Source organism: Vigna angularis, chromosome 2, assembly GCF_016808095.1.
Source record: "Vigna angularis cultivar LongXiaoDou No.4 chromosome 2, ASM1680809v1, whole genome shotgun sequence".
Lineage (NCBI taxonomy): Eukaryota > Viridiplantae > Streptophyta > Magnoliopsida > Fabales > Fabaceae > Vigna > Vigna angularis.
In genome coordinates, this window is record NC_068971.1 from 22841819 (window position 1) to 22862586 (window position 20768).

Sequence of the window (20768 nt, forward strand, 5' to 3'; positions counted from 1 at the left end):
CCCTCAGTGCCAGAATTTATGGCGTCCGATGAAGATTGACTAACTGTATTATTTTCATCTGTAGCAGACTGACTGGAAAGAATGCACTTTTGTTTCTCCAACAATTGGAATAAAATGTGAATTAGTGTGCTACAGTTCTACACTTTTAATGATTCCATGTGATAACCCATGTGTCATGTCCATAGTATCAATCACCACACATTTAATTCATCCAATAAATACTATTAACAAACCACCTCCATCATACATAAACAACATTCCACCATCATCGAACAAGTCATATTTTTACAGCTTACAAACAACATATCATACATAACCAAAATCATCCACAAACAACATCATGCACGTATTCAACATTCATTCCACTGAAATAAAAAAAAAACTAACCTTGAGTGAACACGAGGTGTGGCGGTTGGAACAGAGACGATTGCCTACGGTGTGGGTGGGACTGACAACCCGGAAAACCCCTCTTTTTCGTCCACCGTACAGTCGCCACTCCGACGGCACTCCGGCGGTGAATGCAAAGGTCCGGCACAGGGAGGGAAGCAGGTGGGACGAAGCGAGACTCAGAACGCGCACCTAGTTCGCTGGGCCGGAGGGAAGACGACGCCGTCTTCGGTTCGTTCGCCAACGTCGGAGCTGCGGCGACCGTGAATCGGAACCGGCTGGAGGAGTTGAGGACCTCCGACGGCCTTCAACGTTGTCCGGCGGCACTCCGGCAAGCAATCCGTCGGACCTCTCTCTCTCTCGAACTCCCTTTCTCCAACTCTCTCGGGCTCTCTCTAGGTTAGACTCTCTCTCTCAACCTTCACTTCTCTCTAAAATTGTTCAAAAATGAAATTCAAATTTCAAACGCCAAACAAAAACCCCTGACCACTCCCTTTCCAAGTCATATTTCATTTTCATTTTAATTTTTGAAACGCACACTCCAAACTGCCCGTGCCCGTGCCCGTCCTCGCCACGTCAGCGTTGAAGCAGGTTTCATCAGAAATTCTCAGATTGCAGCAGCTTTTTCCAACCAAAACGTGGGCCGCTCAAACGCTGACACGTGTGCTGTGTCCAAATGTTGTCAAATTTGGTTGTTCGAGTATCATTTTCCTTATATATACTAAAACACTTTTATGTTTATAAATTCATATACTTTTTGCTATTTTCTATTTGGCATTATTTTATATATGCCCAGTAACTTTTTTTTTCTGACACATATAGTGTACATTTTTTCTCGTGAAGAGTATCACTTGTTGTGGTTAAATGATTAGCCAGTAAAAAGTAAAAAGTGTTTTTCGAGTAAGATATAGTAAAGTATTATTTTTTACATCCAAAAACTGATAAATTTCATACAGATCTTTGGATAGATAATTCTACTAATATTTTAAGAAATGAACTTAATCCTTATGAAAAATATCTACTTATGAATTTATGTAAGTTGAATATCATAAATTTATGTTTACCTATATGAAACTAACATCGAAAAAGCTTAAACATCTGAAAAACCGATGCAGTACGTGAACAGTAAAGCTTACGTACGAAAACACAGAGAAAGAGTAGGAAAGTGTTGGTTGTATTGACGTCAACGTGTTCATTTATGAACCAAAACTTTCTGGTCCCATTTTTGCATCATTTATACCTTCTATCATAGAGCGACGCCATCCCTGCAAACACATTCAAGTACTCTCATTGCTGCGTTGAAATTCCCTTCTCAAACTAATAAACATCTCAGACACGTAACACCAAAACAGACCATATATGTCTCTTCCAACACTCGTAGATACTAAGGAAAACACCACCAACACTACTTTCCCTAAACTCAAGATCAAAGATGGAGGAACACCCTCTTCTTCAGGAGCTCCTTCTTCTTCACGCAACTCTTTCCCTCCCATAACACATAACACAGGTCACACCTTTTTTTCTTTTCATTACTTTATGTATACTAATTCCATACATATATCATTAATTTTATCAAATTTAATTAAATTTAAAGTTCTTTTTTTTATATAATATCAGAATGTTTTCTAATAATATCTGCTCTGTCAAAACATAAAGGTTTCACTCTCTTTAACTCGTTATTATACGATCTCTTTTACTTGATAAGATTATAATAGAAAAACAAACATATTTATTTATTAGGGCGTGATCCTGATCTATTAGACTCATCAAATAGTAATTATTATAATTGAATTATTATTAATTTATTTATCCTTTTAATTAACATGTGTCTCTACATAAAACCATGTAAAAAATACATGCTCTCAGATTCAAAATGTAGTTGTTGACACAAGAGAAGCGAATTCTAAATAAACTTACTATTATTTTAGTAAATTTGAGTCAATAACAAAACATCTTAAAAAAAATATATCTTTCTAACATTTCTATTAACACATTATTATTAAAAGGATATATAATTTTTTTAGTACAGTTGTTCTCTTGGTATTTTGTTGTGTTAGAATTTTACTAGAATGATGTACGTGAATCTTCAACTCTAAGAACAATACGAAAAGTACGAAGTTAGAGGCATAAAATCAAAGTATAAGTTGGATCGAAAGTTTTTGATAAATTAGAGATAAAATGAACATGATGGGATTATAATTATAGAGTATATATAAATTTGGTTAGGAATAAAGAGAAATTGTTTTGTTATCTGATGCAGAAGATAGCGATGAAGACGTGTTCACTGTTCCAGATGTGGAAACTGCAGCAAGTGTAGATTGTGCAGGAAGAAATCCATGTAGCAGTAATGTTAATGAAAGTAACTCGACAGATCCACAGATACATTATTGTGGTTTCCCTGGAAAACGGCGTCAGGGAAGAAACCCTGTCGACAAAGAGCATAGACGCCACAAACGGTATGTACGCAAATACATTTATCTGCAACTGCAAAACAAAATGCAAAACCTAGCTACTTCATATTTTAGCAGCAAAATAAAGGTTAAATTTTGAACTTCAGACTTCATTATTTGTCATTATATTATTAATGTATTTATTTATTTTGTTCAATTTAGACTTTTTTAATAAAATATTTAATCCAATTCAATTAAAAAAATGGATAATATAACTAAAAAATAATCAAACCTAAACTTAAAAGAGTAATTTTTATATGAACATGTTCGATTAATATTTAGTCAATTTAGTTAGTCACTTTTAATTTATATGATTAAATTTAAAAATAAAAGTAAAAGAAAAAAATGTGTAAAAGGAACTTAATTATAGTATCAAATGATTTTCAGGAAATGCAGTATATATACCATTTTCTCATTAAAGTATAAACTAAATTGTACCTTTGGAGAAATTTTTCTTTGATTTATAATTTAATAAACACAACTACCTAAAAATGACTGTTTGAAATTGTAAAGGTATAAAGTAAAAAATATTTTATTTATATATATTTGTATAAAATGTCACTTAATTTTATATAATTTTCTTGTTTAATGTTTTAATATTATATATGCTACCTTCTCTATTAGTAATATATAATGCATATTACGACGAAAAACATTCATTTCGAAGGATTTGTTTACATTATTATTTCTAGCATATAAAATAACATTACTCTTGTGACATCTTATACATTTAAACACAAATAATTAAAATAAAAGGTTGATTTCAAGAAAAATCATTAAATAGTAATTAAAGACAAAAATAATAGACAAAAAATAATTATTCATTATATTTATTAATTTAAACACTAGTTTATAAATTAAAAATATTTGTATTTAAAATGATATATAAATTTTTTTTATTTCATTTGTGAATTAGAATCTAAATTGGTCTTTTAATATTAGTTATAAGATTTTAGAATCAATAAAAATAACGAGTTACCAATGTTAAAGATCAATTTAGACTAGAATTCACAAATTAATTATAACTTTTTATTAATAATATATAATATTTTAGATATTAATAATTTTTAATTTCTAAAATGGTGTTTAACTAGTTAATATAATGATTAATTATTTTTTATCTCTAAATTTAGTTGTTAGTTAATAATTTTTTTTTGTAGTGTTTTAAGAAAAGTTGAATAAAGCTTTTAATATACTTTTTTTATAAAAGAAAAATTTGCAATGAGTCGCTTGTTAGATATGCTAAAAGAAGTTCGCCTAATTATTTGAAAATGTCTTCCTATATTTTTTCAATACATATATCAGAATAGCTAAGAAATTGTGTACCAAAAATAGACTTGTTTAGTAAGTGGTTTGCTGATGTATCTCTCATAAGATACAAGTTGAATACTCTCTCTCTCCATTTCTCAAAGTTCTTTAAGTCCTTCCATGTCGACATAAACACTCTCTTGATTTTCTTTTTGCATAATATTATTGTCTTCTTGTTTGTTTGTTTTTTGCACTTATTGCATTCAAAGCAAAAAACCTGGGTTATCTTTTCTTGAGGTGGAGTCATTTAAAACTTTCCTTCTCCCTCTATATTTAGAATCTTTCTTTATATTGAAACAAATTCCATCTTTCTTGAATGCGTGAACCTTGGAGTACTCTTCTTTCAGTAAAGCACAATCAAATGAGTTAAGAGTTTGGAAATAAGTAGTATCTCTATTTTTTTCTCACCAAAAAGAGTTATAGGTAAATGTGTTGGATCAAATGTTTACTTGTAGGAAAAATTATATTTAATAATAGAATGTGACTCTTTCTAATCTAAAGTGTAGCAATCTAAGCATCATGATTACCAAACTCAAATAGTCTTCCCCACAACACAATTTATTTCAAACACATTAATCACCCCCTTCAACAATTGTTCCATTGGAAATAAAATTTGTGATCTTGACTCAATATTAGTTATTGGACTAAGTCTTAACACTAGGTTAAAAGCTATAACATAGTTAGGGTGAAACTATTTCTATTTTAAGTAGTAGTTTAAGTATCATGATTTGATTTTGACTTGACTTTTCTGATTGACAATCGATCCCACTTGTAACAAAGAGTTTGTTTGATTTGTCCACATTAGTATAATTAGTCATCCTCCACTATGTTCACTATATTAATATGACACAATTTGAAGAAAATAATCATCTTCTACTTCTAATAGTCAAACTTTTCACCACTAATTAAAGATTGTTTGTTTACAACTTGTCCCTCGATCTCCATTATAGTGTTTTGGATCCATTCTTTTCATTCTACAAAGAACTTACCCGAAAAAGTTATCTTTCATATAACTAAAATAAAATGCTAGTTCTATAAGGGGTTTGAATAGAGCTTGATTAAAAACAATTCCACAAGCATATATAAGAATAACCAATAGATTGTACACAAATAATTTTTTTTTTATATTGATTATGTTAGATATATTAGATTATTAGGTATCTTATATATCTTATCTTTATCTTTTATCTTTAATTAGTTTGTTATTGTTCCTTATTTGTAATTTAGGTTTAATTCATATTTCTTTTATTATTAACAGAGTAGCCTATGTGTATATCCAACACAAGAGAGATTAATCTCATAGATAGTTTTCACTATATTCAACAAGTATTTAGAACCTAAGATTCTTTGGAAAAATGTTCGCCGCCCCTGCCCAATACAACCATCATTGTTATCGTCAGAGCCATTGTTGTCACTGTTATCGGAGCATTAGTTTCAATTGGCAACCACATGGTTTTGCTCGTCTCGGCCAAGCAACCACAACGCCATCAAGATCGCTGCCATTAGAGTTCATACGAGCTCTCACCACCGATTAAAGTTCGCTTCTGCCATACTCTCTAGCCTCTCGTCAAAACGCTTGTGTCATCGTCTCTATTGTCGACCACCTTCGTTGGACTCGTTGTGACCTCCTCTCTCTAGATCTAGCCTTGTTGTGTTGATTATGCCTCTTTCGGGTTTTAGGTTTCTACTCTCTCTTGCTTGTTCATGGATTCTTTCCCTTTTGACCTATCTTCTATCACCAGTACATCTGACCCATCCATATATACTAACTATGTCAATTCTCATTTATCTATTTATTAGTTAGATGACACTAATTATGTGACTTGGGCATCATACATTAAATTTTGACTTAATAGTCAGGGGTTTGTTGATCATATGTGACAACTATTGATTCTGCTATGGTTACCCATTGGTTGAAAGTTGATGCTGAGTTATACATTGTTCTCAAGGGTACCCTTCACTCTTCTTTAAAACAAATTTTTCGTTCCTATGAAACATATTTTGAAATCTAAGAACACGTCAAATTATTATACACCAATGATACTCAACGTCTTTATGGTGTTTGTCATGATCTTTTAAATGTTGTTACTCCTCAACATCAGGACTCTATGGCTTATTATATGGGTAAAATTCATGCTCTTTTTCATGAATTTAATGAATTATTGCCTCCTGCCTCTACTCCTGTGTTGTAGATGTCACCTTGCATGAATCTTCCTTTTATTTTAACGATCATTCTTTTTCTGATATGTCCTCTTATAATAGAGTCAATATTTCTATTATTCATGCTCCTCTAATTGTGCCTAGTCCTCTAGATGTATCTCAACAATCACCAAGTGACTTAATTCTAGTGCCAACTACTCTGTCTCCTCTGACTCCAACAATTGAGTCTACCTTTCCAATTGCCCTCCGAAAAAGTATATGTTTTACTCATAATCCCTCTCCATATTATATTGCTTTAAGCTACGATAGATTGTCTTCACCTCTTTATACCCACCTTTCATTTATTTCTTTTATGACCATCCCAAAATATGTTACTAATGTCTTAGCCCATCCTGGTTGGAGTCAGGCCATGCTAGATAAACTAAGTGTTGTTTCGAAGAGTGGAGTTTGGGAGCTTATCCCATTACTGTCAGGAAAGTATGTTATATGTTCCACATAATCAAAGCCCGTCTTGTAGAAAATGTTACACATAAATTTTTGGGTTGGATTATGGTGATACTTTTTATTTCGTGGAAAATATGACATTTGTTCATTTATTCATATCTATGGCGGCTCTTCAACAATGACCTCTTTATCAATTGGATGTGAAAAATACATTCCTCAACGGAGATTTGCAAGAAGAGATTTGTATGGAGCAACCTCTAGGATTTATTGCTCAAGAGGAGTCTTTTGGGTTGGTATGTTGTCTTCGTAAATCTTTATATGGCCTAAAACAGTCTCCTAGGGTCTGGTTTGTAAAATTTAGTAACATGGTTCAATAATTTAGTATGACTAAGTGTGAGGTAGATCATTAAATTTTTTATCGTCATTCGAGTGTTGGATGTGTCTACTTGATAGTATATGTTGATGTTCTTACAAACAATGACAATCATGACATCTCTCAGATGAAACATATTTGCAACCATTTTCAAACTAAAGATCTTGGAAAACTTAGATATTTCTTGGGTATTGAGGTGACACAATCCAATGATGGTATTGTTATATCTCAAAGGCGGTATGCATATTTTGAAGGAAACTTTCAAAATTTGTTGACACAGTCATGGATCCTAATACTAAACTTCTACAAAAACAAGGAGAGCCTATGTCAGATCCTGAGAAATATAGAAGACTAGTTAAAAAATTGAATTATCTTACAATTACTCATCCTAACATTTGCTTTGTAGTTAGTGTGGTAAGTAAATTCCTTATTTCCTCGTGTGAAGTTCATTGAAATCCATTTATCCATATATTAAAGTACATTAAAAGATCCCTTGGAAAAGAGTTGTTATATGGTTCTAATAATTATATAAGAGCGGTTTGTTATTCAGATGTTGATTGGGTAGGATCTCATTCTAATAGAAAGTCTACATTAGGATATTGTGTCTCCATTGGTGGTAACTTGATCTCTTGAAAAAGGAAGAAACAAAGTGTTGTTGCAAGATCTAGTTCATAACCTTAACCACTTTTGAGCTTGTTTGGCTTAAGCAATTACTTAGAGAGTTACAATTTGAAGATGTCACTCAAATGAATTATATATGTGACAATCAAGCAATTCTTCACATTAGTTATAATTTTGTCTTTCATGAGAGGACCAAACACATTCATATTGACTATCATTTCATTTGAGAGAAGATTGTATCTAGAGACATCAAGACTAAATTCATCAATTAAAGTGATTAGTTAACATATATTTTCAGGAAGCCTTTATGGAAGTCGAGAATTGATTATATTTATAACAAACTTGATAGATACGATTTGTATACACCAACTTGAGGGAGAATGCTAGATATATTAGATTGTTAGATATCTTATATATTTTATCTTTAATTTGTTTGTTATTATTTCTTAGTTGTATTTTGGACTTAACCCATATTTTTTCTATTATAAATAGAATACCCGGTGTGTATATTCAATACAAGGGAGATTAATACTATACATAATTTTTATTATATTCAACAGGTTCATTCCAACTTTGCTATGTCAAATTGTTCTTTAAAAATTATAAATATTTTTGCTAATTAAAGTGATTACAACTATATTCTTACATTTGTTTTAGCTTATACTTGAGTATACAAAGTCATTTTTAGTTATCATTTAACTCCTCTTACTTTGAAGCATGGTCACATTATGTTATTCCTATCCTTTTGAATTTTGAGTTGAGAATGTCACTTTTGTCAATACAACAAAGGTTGCTTAAAAGGTTACAAGGAGACTTTTACAAAGAAGAGAGAAATTTTTTAAACATTCTTTTTACAAGAGAAAAAGTTTACAACTAATATTAATTTTGTTAAGGTCATATAGTAGACAGTCTTCTATTTTTTGCCCTATGTTTGCATGCAACATATTCAGTTTACTAGAATCACATGTAGGGTATTAATATTTTCTACATGAAATAACTTCTATTTATAAACATCCAACTAATAATGGTTAAAAATTATGAAGAAATCACAACTTGGTTTAACATTAATTGTTAATGATTATATATTATACGTGTTATAATATTCAATAATTTGAAATACTTGTTATATCTGTCAAATTTATTTATGAATGAAAAGGTATACAACAGGAAATTTAGATTATATATACATAGCCTCCTTATGTACATTTATGTTATACAAATTGAATGCATATTTTTTTGTATAAAAATTGTAACAATTCAAATACTCTAATATTTATATATATTTATACATTGTCGAAAAAAAGAAAAAGACTTTCCAAACTTGTGTGCTTGCTCAATTGTTCCTAAGTTAGAGTTTTGATAACATGGTGTCCTTGTGCTGACAACTTTCTCTACAAAACTCAACATGTTAGCTGTTGGAAAACTTTAACTTTGCAAATCCCTCAGTATTTCTGCATTCAAACGCAAGGAATTGGTTCGTTGTGTTAGAATCAACTTAGAATGCGCAAGTAAACATTCATGAAAATGTGGAGTATCTCACATTTCAAGTTTCATCCTTAGATTATACGGCATCTACATGTAGTTTAGTTTTAGTGTTGTTCACATCGTCTTCTACTTGAGTAGCATCAAGTATTTGCAAAAAAAACAAAAACTGTGTTGCGCTTTTAAGTAGTTCTATGATCGTCTTACTTGTTTTACACTAATTAGCTTGATTATATTAATCAAATTTTATTATTATTTATGATTATAAAAATCATAAATCGTTGATAACATAATTTTTGTAATTAGACTCTCACTTATTCATGTCAAATATCTCATCTATGCCTTAACAACATAACATTTATAGATTAAGAATGTCATATATATAGTTCATAGACTACTAATATTTTATTGTCGTTTTTCAAATATAAAAGATACATGTATTAGAAACTAGTGTATGACGTCTGACGTTACAACCAGGTTGTTAAGGAACAGGGTTTCTGCTCAACAAGCTCGTGAAAGGAAAAAGGTTTACGTAAATGACTTGGAATCAAGAGCTCTGGAGTTGGAAGAGAAGAATACCAATTTAGAAGGGCAAATTTCAACGTTGATCAATGAAAACACCATGCTGCGAAAGGTAATTTCACACTCACTACATTATATTTATACATAAACCAAACAGTTCAAGTTAAATTGAAATATCTGGAATCATTTACTTGGCAGGTTCTCATGAACACCAGGGCCAAAGTTGACCACAACAATGAAGCGTAGATAATTTGTTTAGTTAAATGAATAAGGCTTCTAGAAGACTCAGTTGTGTTTATAGTTTCTTCTTTTATCAATTCCTTTTTGTTGGTGATAACACAACAAAAAAGGTGTGTCTGAATCTATAAAATATTTAAACCTAGTACTTTGTCTAGTGGTGGAATCCTTGTATCCTTAAAATCTTCCAAAAGTTTTGTAAAATCTTAATGTTTCTTTCCTTTAAAACCCTAAGCATTATGTATTTCTTCAAACATATTAAATTGTTTATTAATCACTTTAGTTATAAGAAACAAGTAATTGAAAACATTATATATGAAAAAGTTTTAAAAGCTAATTGTAAAACTTCATGAGTGTTGTTTTGGATTATGTATTTTCTAGAACATGTTGTAGGTTGATTCTCCTTTGAGCGCAACAAAGGCAGAGTAGAACACTCGTATGCATATTCGAATTTGGGTTCTTTATTAGATTTTTTATTATTCCTTTGTATTTTTAAAATATATTACAAATATATATAAAAATATTTTGATATATTACTGAAAATCTAACTGAATATCTATAGTTTGCATAAGCGTGTTATGGTTTCACATACACAAGAATTTGAGAGTTGCTCTGTACACCATCATTCCTCTTTTGTCCTTCAGTAATATTTAATTATTGAGGTTAATTTTCACCAACTTCATTAATGAAATATTAATATGGGTCCCCTATATGAATGCACCCCGACACCTCCACCACTTCCACACAGAAATCAGCTCTCATTTTCTTCTTCCCCTCTAATTGTGAGTGTGTCTCTGTAAATGTGGTGTGCTTGGTAGGAGGTTGCAAAGCTTAGTGATGGTGCAAGGAACTGATCCAATGGTGGCAAAGCTCGGTCTTGGTGGTGGTGCTTGAAGGTTGTGGTGGTGTCAGTAGTAGAGGAGGTTTGTCTCAGGTGCGAAAGGAAGATGGTAACCCTTTAATGGATGTGAAAATCTGTCGACGGATATCAACATCCGTTGAAGGCCCAACGGACCTTCCATATCCGTTGAGGTCTTCGCGTTTCATTTTCTTCTTCATGTACACATAATAACGCAGGTATAACATAGAGGAGCAAAAGAGCAAAGATCACAGAGCACGACCAGCACGAAGCCCGCACCACCAAGGCACCACCAACGTACCAAAAATGAAGAAGAAATAACGAACAAAGTGAAAAGAAATTATGAAACGAGAATGAGAGAAATGGAGAGTGAGGGGTGGGGCTGCAGAGAAATAACATAAGGGAGAGAAAGAAAGAAAGGGAGAGTAGGGGTGGGGTTGCAGAGAAAGAGAAAAAGTGAGAGAAACAAAGAAAGGGAGAGTGGGGGCTGGGGTTGCAAAGAAATAGATAAAGAAAGGGAGAGTAGGGGTGAGGTTGCAGAGAAAAAGAGAAAGAAAGTGAGAGTATTGTTGTGCCGAGTGAAAGTGAAAATGAAAGGTAGGGAGGTGATTAGGGTTTTAACATGAAAAGTTAAAAAGGTAAATAGTAAATGTAAGAAATGATAATTTTGGAATAAAAAAAATATTGGGGAGGTGCAGGGAGCTCTTAGGGTGGTGGAGGGAGAAACTCTCCAAGAATTTTCTCCAATTCCTTAATTTGGTTCAAGTGAGGTTCAAATGGCCCAATTTTCAATTTGGACCATAGCCTTGCGGGAGTTTCCCCCTACACCTCCAAAACTTTCTTTATACACCTCCAATTTTCTTCAGAAAGCTAAAATATGTCTATAGCCCACGGTGACCCAGATTCTCTTTGACTCTTGAAAAAAAACCCTAACCCACTCTCTCTGCACTCACTCACTCTCATTCACTTACTCTTTCCAAAGCTGCATCTCCCACCTCCTTCCCCCTTCGTCTTTTTCGTTCTTTTTTTCCCCACCATTTGTATTTCCTCTTCCTCTCCATCTACATCCTCCACTGCAAGGTTCAACTTGTGTTCTTCTTTCATTTGAAAGGTTGGTCCTCATTTCCTTTCTCGTTTTATTCAATGATTGAATGTATTATTGTATGTCGAATGGTCCTTATTGCTCTTTGTTTCCTTTCTAGTTTGATTGAATTTGTTTAAATGTCTTTGAATGTATTGTTGTATGTTGAAGCAAATGTGTGAGGGAATGGGTTAGAAAAGAGTGTGGCCGAAGAGAATAGTTGATGGAATCCGTTTTGGGAACCAAATGGAAATCTATGAAGGGAGCATCAACTTAAGCTAAGGCTAGGAGACAGTGAACCTCTCATAAAGAGCAATGATAAAAGAAGATGGAAGAAGAAGGTGGAGCTTGAAGGATTTTACTCTTGTCCAGAATCACTTACTAGTCTTCTTCTTTTATCTTTGTAAATATGTAAAAATTTTGTTTAGCTTTGTTTTAGAAGCTTATTAGCTTTTAGAGTAAAGTAGCGCATCATAAACCTTGATGTAGGTGAATATGTGCTTAAAATGGGTCATAGGAAGCCTTTGGAAGCCTTTGGAACATGTCAACATCAAGGAAGGCTCCTATACATTGAACTTGGGCGGTAGTTAGGGGGAAGGCTCCTAGACATTGAACTTGGATGGTAGTTAGGGGGGAAGACTCTCATTCATCCCCCTTGCCATAGGAAGCTTCTAGTTCCTTTCTAGTGCATTAAATGCTAGCCTACTCCTTCACCTATAAAAGGAGAGGCAACCTTGTATAATTTTTTAGAACTATTTTGAATGTTAGAGTTTCTTTGCCAAATTTGCAAGTCCTTCACTTTAGTTCTCACTCTAAGAAATGTCTTTCTCTAGACTTCTTCTTACCTTCTACTTCAAGGTTGGCCTCACCTCCTAGAAGAACTTCTACCTAGACCATCCAACACCATCAACCACATCTCTTCATCTTGAAAAGCTTCCGCAACATTCATCATCTCACATGGAGTCCATCCTTTGAAGAGCTTCATCAACGCACCTTGGAGAGTATCTCTTGTTGAAGAAGCATCCTCAAAGCAACCTCCATCAATAGTTGATTTGGAATTCTATATTGTCAAAAACGGAATTCAAAAATCGATTATGCTTTCATCGAATTTCGAAGTCCGATGAAGGCAGAATCAGTTTTCGAAATCTTATTCTGTCGTTTTGAATTTAATTTATTATTTTTAATTATTTAATTTTTTTTAAATAATACATTTATAATTGTTTAATTTTAGCATGAGCATACGTTCAAGTAGAAATTTTGCACCACAAATAGTTTGATAACATCACAAATTCAAGTAAAAAAAATGACCAAATGAATAGTGCACAAGGTTGAAACAACTTTGTATTTTGACACAACTTCCAATAAGGAGAAGCAAGCAATTAAGATTGATTAAGAAAGGAGGCACTAAAAAAAACCTAATAATAGCTCTAGAATAGACAAATAAAGAAATAAAATATGTTAAGTTGAACCAGATTACTCAATTAAAGATTCTAAAACTAAAAAACTAAAGTGTTCGACGAAATGCCTCAATGAACTAGGCAAAACTGCATAATTTCAAATTTGGAATCACAGTTTCTATGTTGAACTGCAGAGATCCTAATTTGCCTTTTAAATTGATATAATTTCTTTAACAACTTGTTTTGATAATATTTTTAGACCTTAAGCTCTTGCTACAATTCAACATACACCATAACTTCACAAAAAACGCATTAATAACACATTGGTTCAACTTTGCACAAAATCAGTCACAACTTAGTGGTTTTAGAAGGTGAGATTTCATTTTAGCTACAATTGATCACTTATGACCATTCCAGCACATTTATTATGACCAATAAACTTTTGTTTGGACTAAAAGAATGCACAAAAACAACAATTAACATGGAAACTGAAATATCATGCATAATTAGCAAAATGTGCATAAAATTCACTCAACTAGACCACTCATTTTGTGTTTGCTTGATTAGAATGATAACACAACAATGCAACTGACTCTAGAATGATTAAACAAAGGAGAACTAAATGGTCTAAGTCTAAGTATGTATGGCACTCCAAATTGGACTCTCTTGTCACATCAGTCTCAGTGAAATTGCATTAAACATAATTTTGTTCCTGTTTGTCATAAACACCCAAGCTTTGCTAGGAAATTCACTACTCATATGGTGTGCTTAGACTTGGACAAGTATAGATGCATAAAAACAACACTTTAACCAATTTAAAAGATTCAAAATGCATCAAAAAATTAAAAAGAACAACAACGATCTCAATAGAACGTGTGTGGGTAATCTATCTCCAAAGCTAGCTTCTTTTAGAGTAGACAAAACTTACACCACACCATTCTTCAATATTAAACCAAGAATTAACACCAGAAACATATTTAAACTCGGAAATTAAAGACAAACTAAAACTACATTAGAAATTTGATTCAAAAAGAAAATGACTCAAACAACTGGAAGGCACCGATTAAAATGAAAAACCACACTGAGTTCCTTCATGGGTGACTCTCAACATCTCCCACCTTGAGCATTTTTACATGTTGAGATTCTGTAAAACTCATCAATAGTTAGCGTAGATGATATAATGGTACGGGCCTTTACATCATCTTGGGATCTTCTTCTATCTTCAGCGTTCCATTGTTCTCGTGGTTTGGGTTCCTACAAATTGTTAATAAATACAGTAGGAACAAAAGGACCATTTGTGACAGTTTCCCAAATCTCACTATCAATAGATTCCATGAAAATTTGCATTCTTACTTTCCAAAAAGCATAGTTTTCTCTAGTAAACAATGGAGGTCTATTGATAGAGGCACCCTCAGCAAAGGTTTGATGTTGCCCCATCATTTTGAATTACTATCAAAGCAAGCTCTAATACCAATTATAAGAGCGGTGCAACGAAATTGTTAACGCGTTCAATAAACCAAGAGGGAGGTGAATTGGTTTCTTATCGCAAATCGTTCTTTTAATAATTTTCTCACATAAATATAAATTCCTTAAAACAATTTAAACAAATTAAAAGAGTAAGGAAGAGAGAAATTTGCACAGGTAATTTTATACTGGTTCGGATCACACAAATCCTACATCTAATTGTTAATCTCAACCGAGAATTAATGTTTCACTAGCACAAACCAACAAACTATTACAATCACAAAGAAAATAAACAAGTTGAATGTTAGAACACCTCTCTTGCTACCCCAAGAGATGAAACTCATTTCCCCTACAACCCACAAGGGATGAACACTTCCTCCAAATGCTTCACGAAGGATGACCACCTCCTTTGATCACATAGGATGAACACCTCCTTTGAATCTTCACAAAGGATGGCAGGCTTTCAACTCAGCGATATCAACAACACTCAATCATGCTTCCAGTGAAAGTTCTCGCTCTATGCCAACTCGTCAAGTTCTCAAAGTCACAGCACAAGGGTTACACAAACCCTAGAACACTTATCACCGCACGCAGCAGATAAGAATTTCGAAATACACTTATTTTGTATGTTGTATATTATAATGAGAGTCTCAATCTAATTTATAGAGATTCAACTCAAGGATACCTCCAAAAATTCGTTGTCATCTATTTAGCATGTAATAATCGATTATCAGTTATGGTAATCGATTATACATCAATGAATGCACAACAGTAAAAAATTTGCTTGAAAAATCTCATAATTTCTCGTGATAATCAATTATGGCAAGTCATAATCAATTGTTGATAATCGATTATCATAAGTGGTAATCGGTTATCTTGAGTATAAAATGAGATTTTCTAATTAAAAACGCATTTAAACTAGAGCTTTCAAAACGGGTAACCCAACCCGACCCACCACGGGTTGGCCACTTAATGAGTCAACCCAACCCGGTTCATTTATTAGCGAGCCGAAAAAATTTGAACCCGACCCGACCCACCACGGGTTGGTGGGTTAAACGGGTTGACTCATTGACTCGATTAACTTTTTTTCACCCTCTTCTTCTGAGATTCTTATAACATGTTACTTTGATCGATCAAATTGAAACAACAATAATTGGACCAATTAATATAAAAGAAAATGAAACAAAAGAACTCTATTGTTATATATTCTAAGCTATCAAGCATAAAATTTTGTCAATTTAGCTTAATGAGACATACACAATCGTTTGACCAAGAAACTACATATAGTCATTAACAAAAATATATAGTAGGGAAACTTTTGGATAGACAACAGCACAACACAACACGAAAAGCTCTACTGCGAAGTAAATTTTGTGTGTTTTGAATAATTAATTTAATTAATTTGATTTCAATAAAAAAAATAGGATTTGAATAATTAATTTGATTTCAATAAAAAAAAAAGGTGGGTTAGTGAGCCAAACCGGCTCACCACGGGTTCAACCCAGGTGAGCCGGGTTCTTAGCAAGCCGAGTCAAAATTAGCTCGCATCAAAATTTTCACATTTTTTTCCAACCCAACCCGGCTTAAACTCGTGGTGAGCCGGGTTGGCTCACGGGTTTCAACCCATTTTGACGGCACTAATTTAAACGCTACCTGAGGCAAACAATACACATAATCAAATATAAACCACACCCTATAATCAATCTACTAAATTACAAAAGCTTTAATATAAAAACAAGTCTTCATGAGGATCTTCTTGCAATAAGATCACTTGAGACTTGACTTTGAGATATCATCAAAACTTCTGCTCTTCAGTTTTATACTAACACATAGCTTCTTATATCACTATGTGTTAAGTTACTTGATCTAAGATTGGTTCATATAACTTGTTATACCAGCTCTAATGCATTACAACCTATGAAACCCAAGATAACAACAGTTTTTATCTTTCTTTTGCAATATGTGGAGGATTGTTATATAATAATAATAATTGAAAAAGAAACGTTAGTTTTAAACGTTGGCCAATAGTTTTTATTTTCTCATTAACATTCATAAGTGCATAGTTTTTTTTCTCTCATTAAAGTTCTTAAGTGCCAACGATTAGGTTTTTATTATTCATTATTGTGACAAAAAAATTTTACTTGCGTAATACACCGCGGATAAGTCCTTAAGGACAGTGATCTACACGCCTCAGGAAATTTTTTTTATGATGTTGCAGCTTTTCTACAACAAAAATAACATAAGGCCTTTGATAACCGTTGAAGTCTCCACGATGAGTCGTGCAATTGTTCCTCTAATTTGTTTTTTCTATAATGGAGTTCCATGAGGTAGATTGAGTAATCCACCAATTTAGACTTCGCTAATTTATTCCTCTTTAGCCATTAAACTTGGATAACATTCATACTATAGATATGAGAGGAAGAGCAAAAAGAAATTAACCCCAATATTATAAAAAATAATAAGAATGTGGAATGATCGATACAATTGTCTAATTGAAGGAGAGGAATTCCACAAGAATGGTCATTTGTGTGATATTACTGAATATATGCAATTGTACATACAACATATCATTTTGTACATAACATTGCAACAAACATTATTGTCAAACAACAATTTAAGTTCATTTTCTAATACATTTTAAATGCTCATATCTAATTTTCAAATTAAATTAACAATTATATTTCCAACAATATGACACATGGGAGCCTCAAAATCCACAACTTCCTCCACAATATGATCATATTATATCTTCTTTTGGGTATTCTAATCATTTCAACCGTAGTATGGTGCTCAATTTGCCATGTTCAATCACCTCAAATGTTCATGGGCAATATTCCCAACATGGTTGCTCCATATTCATTTGTACATCGTGTTCCTTCCACATACATTATCTTTTCATCTCAACCTAACTTCTTTTTAAGTCCATCTCACAATATATTTGGAACCTCTACAACCATATCATTATCTACTTACAATCCAACTCCACCTATGGATTGTTATCGACATATAATATCTTCACATCGATATGATAATGAGAGTGAGGATGATGAAGATGGCGATGGTCAAAATAATGAAAAAATTGAGCAACAATTTATCGTGCCAATTATACCATCATCTCAACCATCTACTAAACATGGAGGAAAAAAAGACCTAAAATACAACTAAGAAGGTCACTTGTGGCACTTATTCACACATAATATTTATGTGCTTTCATTTTGGTTATTTTTTTATAATTATTTTTAATTTTGCTCATGTTCTTACTAATGTCACTGCAACTTTTTCTTACTTTTAATTAGGTTATATATTTAATTAATTACATTAATTTCAGACATCATATTAAATAAATAAATAAATTTATTATGAATAAAAATTAGAAAAAAATGCTTTAAATAAAATTAAAAGCCAATTTGAAATAAAATATATATTTTTTAAACTGAAATCTTCACAGGTATGGTGATTTCAATTTTAAAGGAAAAAATATAAGTCTTCAAACTTCATACAACTTCAATTATAACAAAAAGAAAAAAAAAGTTTTAAATTAAAGTCTTCGTAGATATGAAAACTTCAATTTAAAAAATAAAAAGAAAAAAATAAGTCATCATGCATCATAGAACTTCATCCTAACTCAGCAGAAGTAGTATTAATTAAGACGACTATACCTTTTAAAGTTGTTGGCCCTTATACGATTTCACCCTATTTCATAAAGTAAAATAAAAAAATCAACTTATTTAAGTAAATTAACCTTGTTTCATAAATTACTCTTAAAATATTTAGTACTCTTGGTCAAATGATGTAATAAAAGGTAAAGTGTCATATTTTTTCACTTAAACACAATATTAATATATAATTTAAGTAAAGATTTAAACACTTGATTGGATTGAAATAATAAACTCAAACAAAAAGCTAACCATATTATGTTGGAAACTACCCTTCAAATGACAGAAGATTTCCTTTATAACGTTTGTTTTAGAAATATGAGATAAGAAGAAACCGAACGACGGAATATCTACCCATCCAATTCTATTATGGAACAACGACTCAATCAAACCCTCATCCTGCACCGTCAAATTTTCAGTTAATGACCAAATTACCCTTCTGACAGGGTAAAAAACAATCACTTTTTTCTCTTTCCTATATAATTAACTTGACGCTGCACTTCTTTTGAATTTTGACACAAGATTTCAAAATTCGAATAAGTTTTTAACTCAATTTCCATATCAGTTACTTAATTGAATTTTGAATTTCAATGATATCTTAACCAAATTTCGAATTTTAATGAATACTTTAACTAAATTTTGAGATTTGATGATGATATAAATTTAATTTTGAAATTCAGTCCCTTTTTAAGTTAGATTTCAAAATTGGTGACGTTACAAACTAGATTTCAACACTGATTTTGAAATCCGTCCAGTTTTAAAATTCGATAAATTTCTTAACCGAACTTAAAAATTTATTGATTTACTAAACTAAATTTTAAAATTTAATAATTTTTTAAACTTGATTTTCAAATCCGAGTTGTGTTCATACAGATTCGAAATCCGATGCATGTTAAATATAACTATATCAAATGAAAAAAAAAATTCAAACTAGAAGCTTAAACTTGGATGAAATGAAATGAACAATAAGATGAACTTCAATAATAATAATAATAATAAAAAACAAAACAAAACTTACCACCACATATAGAATTGTCAACTTGACTCATGTTTATAGACCAACCTTAACACATTCTTGAAAATTTCCTTTTTAAGAATTTCTTCAAATGGGAGTCAAAAGAAAGCTCCAACCCTCAAAGCATCTTCTCAAGTAGGTTAAGATTAAGGTGAGTTTAACCATACTACAAAACTTTAATTAATTTTTAGAAACAATATCATTTATATACATATAAAATTATATATTTTATTAGATAGTTTAATATGTTGTAATTTTATTATATTTAAATCATTACTTTTATATCATATTTATTATTATCTTATTAAATAAAATATATAATAACATTTTATAATTTTTGAGTTTTCATATATTAAATAAAATATATAATTTTATATTTTTATATTATACTTATATATAACAACTTTTATGAAATAACATTTCATATATATTTCTTATATATTGTCAGTCAAATATTTACTGATTTTATTAATTATTAACTTTTATAAAAATAAAAATAAAAAATCTAACAAAATATAGTCTTTATTAAAAAATAATATATCTAAATTAGTTGTAATAGTATCTAAATTAGAATAAAGTTTTAAATAATGTCAAACCACTACCTTATTTGAATGTATGTATTTTTAATTGACTTGTATCTAAGACTAAGCAAAGAACATCTTAAAGATAAATGTGTTTTTGTGTTTTTAAGATAATACATGAAGAAATATAATATGTATATCTTATTTCACTCTAGAATCAACAATAAATATAATTAAAAAGATCTTTATAGATATATTTAGAGGTCCAAACGTCTATTATACAGTCCATTAAGGATATTGAGTTAAAAAATTTAATTTATCAATCCATTTTGATCTTATTCGTTTAAGTTAAAGACACGTGAGTCCATCTTAACCTATTAGTCTTTTTCTTTTTTAATTTAAAAGTTAAAATAAAAATAATTTAAAAAAGTAATTTTTTTATATTATATTTTTAAATATATAAATATACATTAATATTATAATTTAAATAATAAACACTAGCAAATTAAATTTTAATTTTTAATTATAATATAATAACTTAGCATGTAAATATAATAATTATTTTAATTTATCCCAATAAAATTTTTAATTATTCAATTAAAATCTTAAAAAATATTTATATAGTTAAATATGTTTTTAATATATATAAATAATTCTAAAAAATTTAAAAAAATATATATAAATTAACTCGCAAGTCTATCCTTACCACAGATCAAGAAAGATCAGGACAAAACGGCCTAGATATCTCATACTAAAACAATAAGAAAACTTTACCAGTATTTTCCATCAAC

The 20768-nt window shown here is 31.1% G+C and overlaps 1 protein-coding gene across 2 annotated transcripts; it reads left to right on the plus strand.

Annotated features, from left to right (window-relative positions):
- Positions 1–1635: 1635 nt before the first annotated feature.
- Positions 1636–10212, plus strand: LOC108328360 (transcription factor HY5-like). 2 transcript variants are annotated; one of them, XM_052873869.1, is made up of 4 exons: positions 1636–1894; positions 2648–2843; positions 9778–9859; positions 9946–10212. In XM_052873869.1, the coding sequence occupies exons 1-4, from the start codon at positions 1747–1749 to the stop codon at positions 9991–9993; spliced, it is 474 nt and encodes a 157-aa protein (XP_052729829.1). In that variant the 5' UTR covers positions 1636–1746; the 3' UTR covers positions 9994–10212. The 2 variants fall into 2 exon arrangements, with proteins under 2 accessions (XP_052729829.1, XP_017417708.1); XM_017562219.2 differs by having other exon boundaries at positions 1639–1894; positions 9703–9859.
- The last annotated feature ends 10556 nt before the right edge of the window (positions 10213–20768 follow it).

Bases quoted from the DNA above. Each gene is read 5' to 3' on its own strand.
- LOC108328360 (XM_017562219.2), top strand. From the start codon at position 1,747: ATGTCTCTTCCAACACTCGTAGATACTAAGGAAAACACCACCAACACT. The intron at 1,895-2,647 runs GTCACACCTTTT...TATCTGATGCAG, and splicing joins TCCCATAACACATAACACAG to AAGATAGCGATGAAGACGTG. The intron at 9,860-9,945 runs GTAATTTCACAC...TTTACTTGGCAG, and splicing joins AAAACACCATGCTGCGAAAG to GTTCTCATGAACACCAGGGC.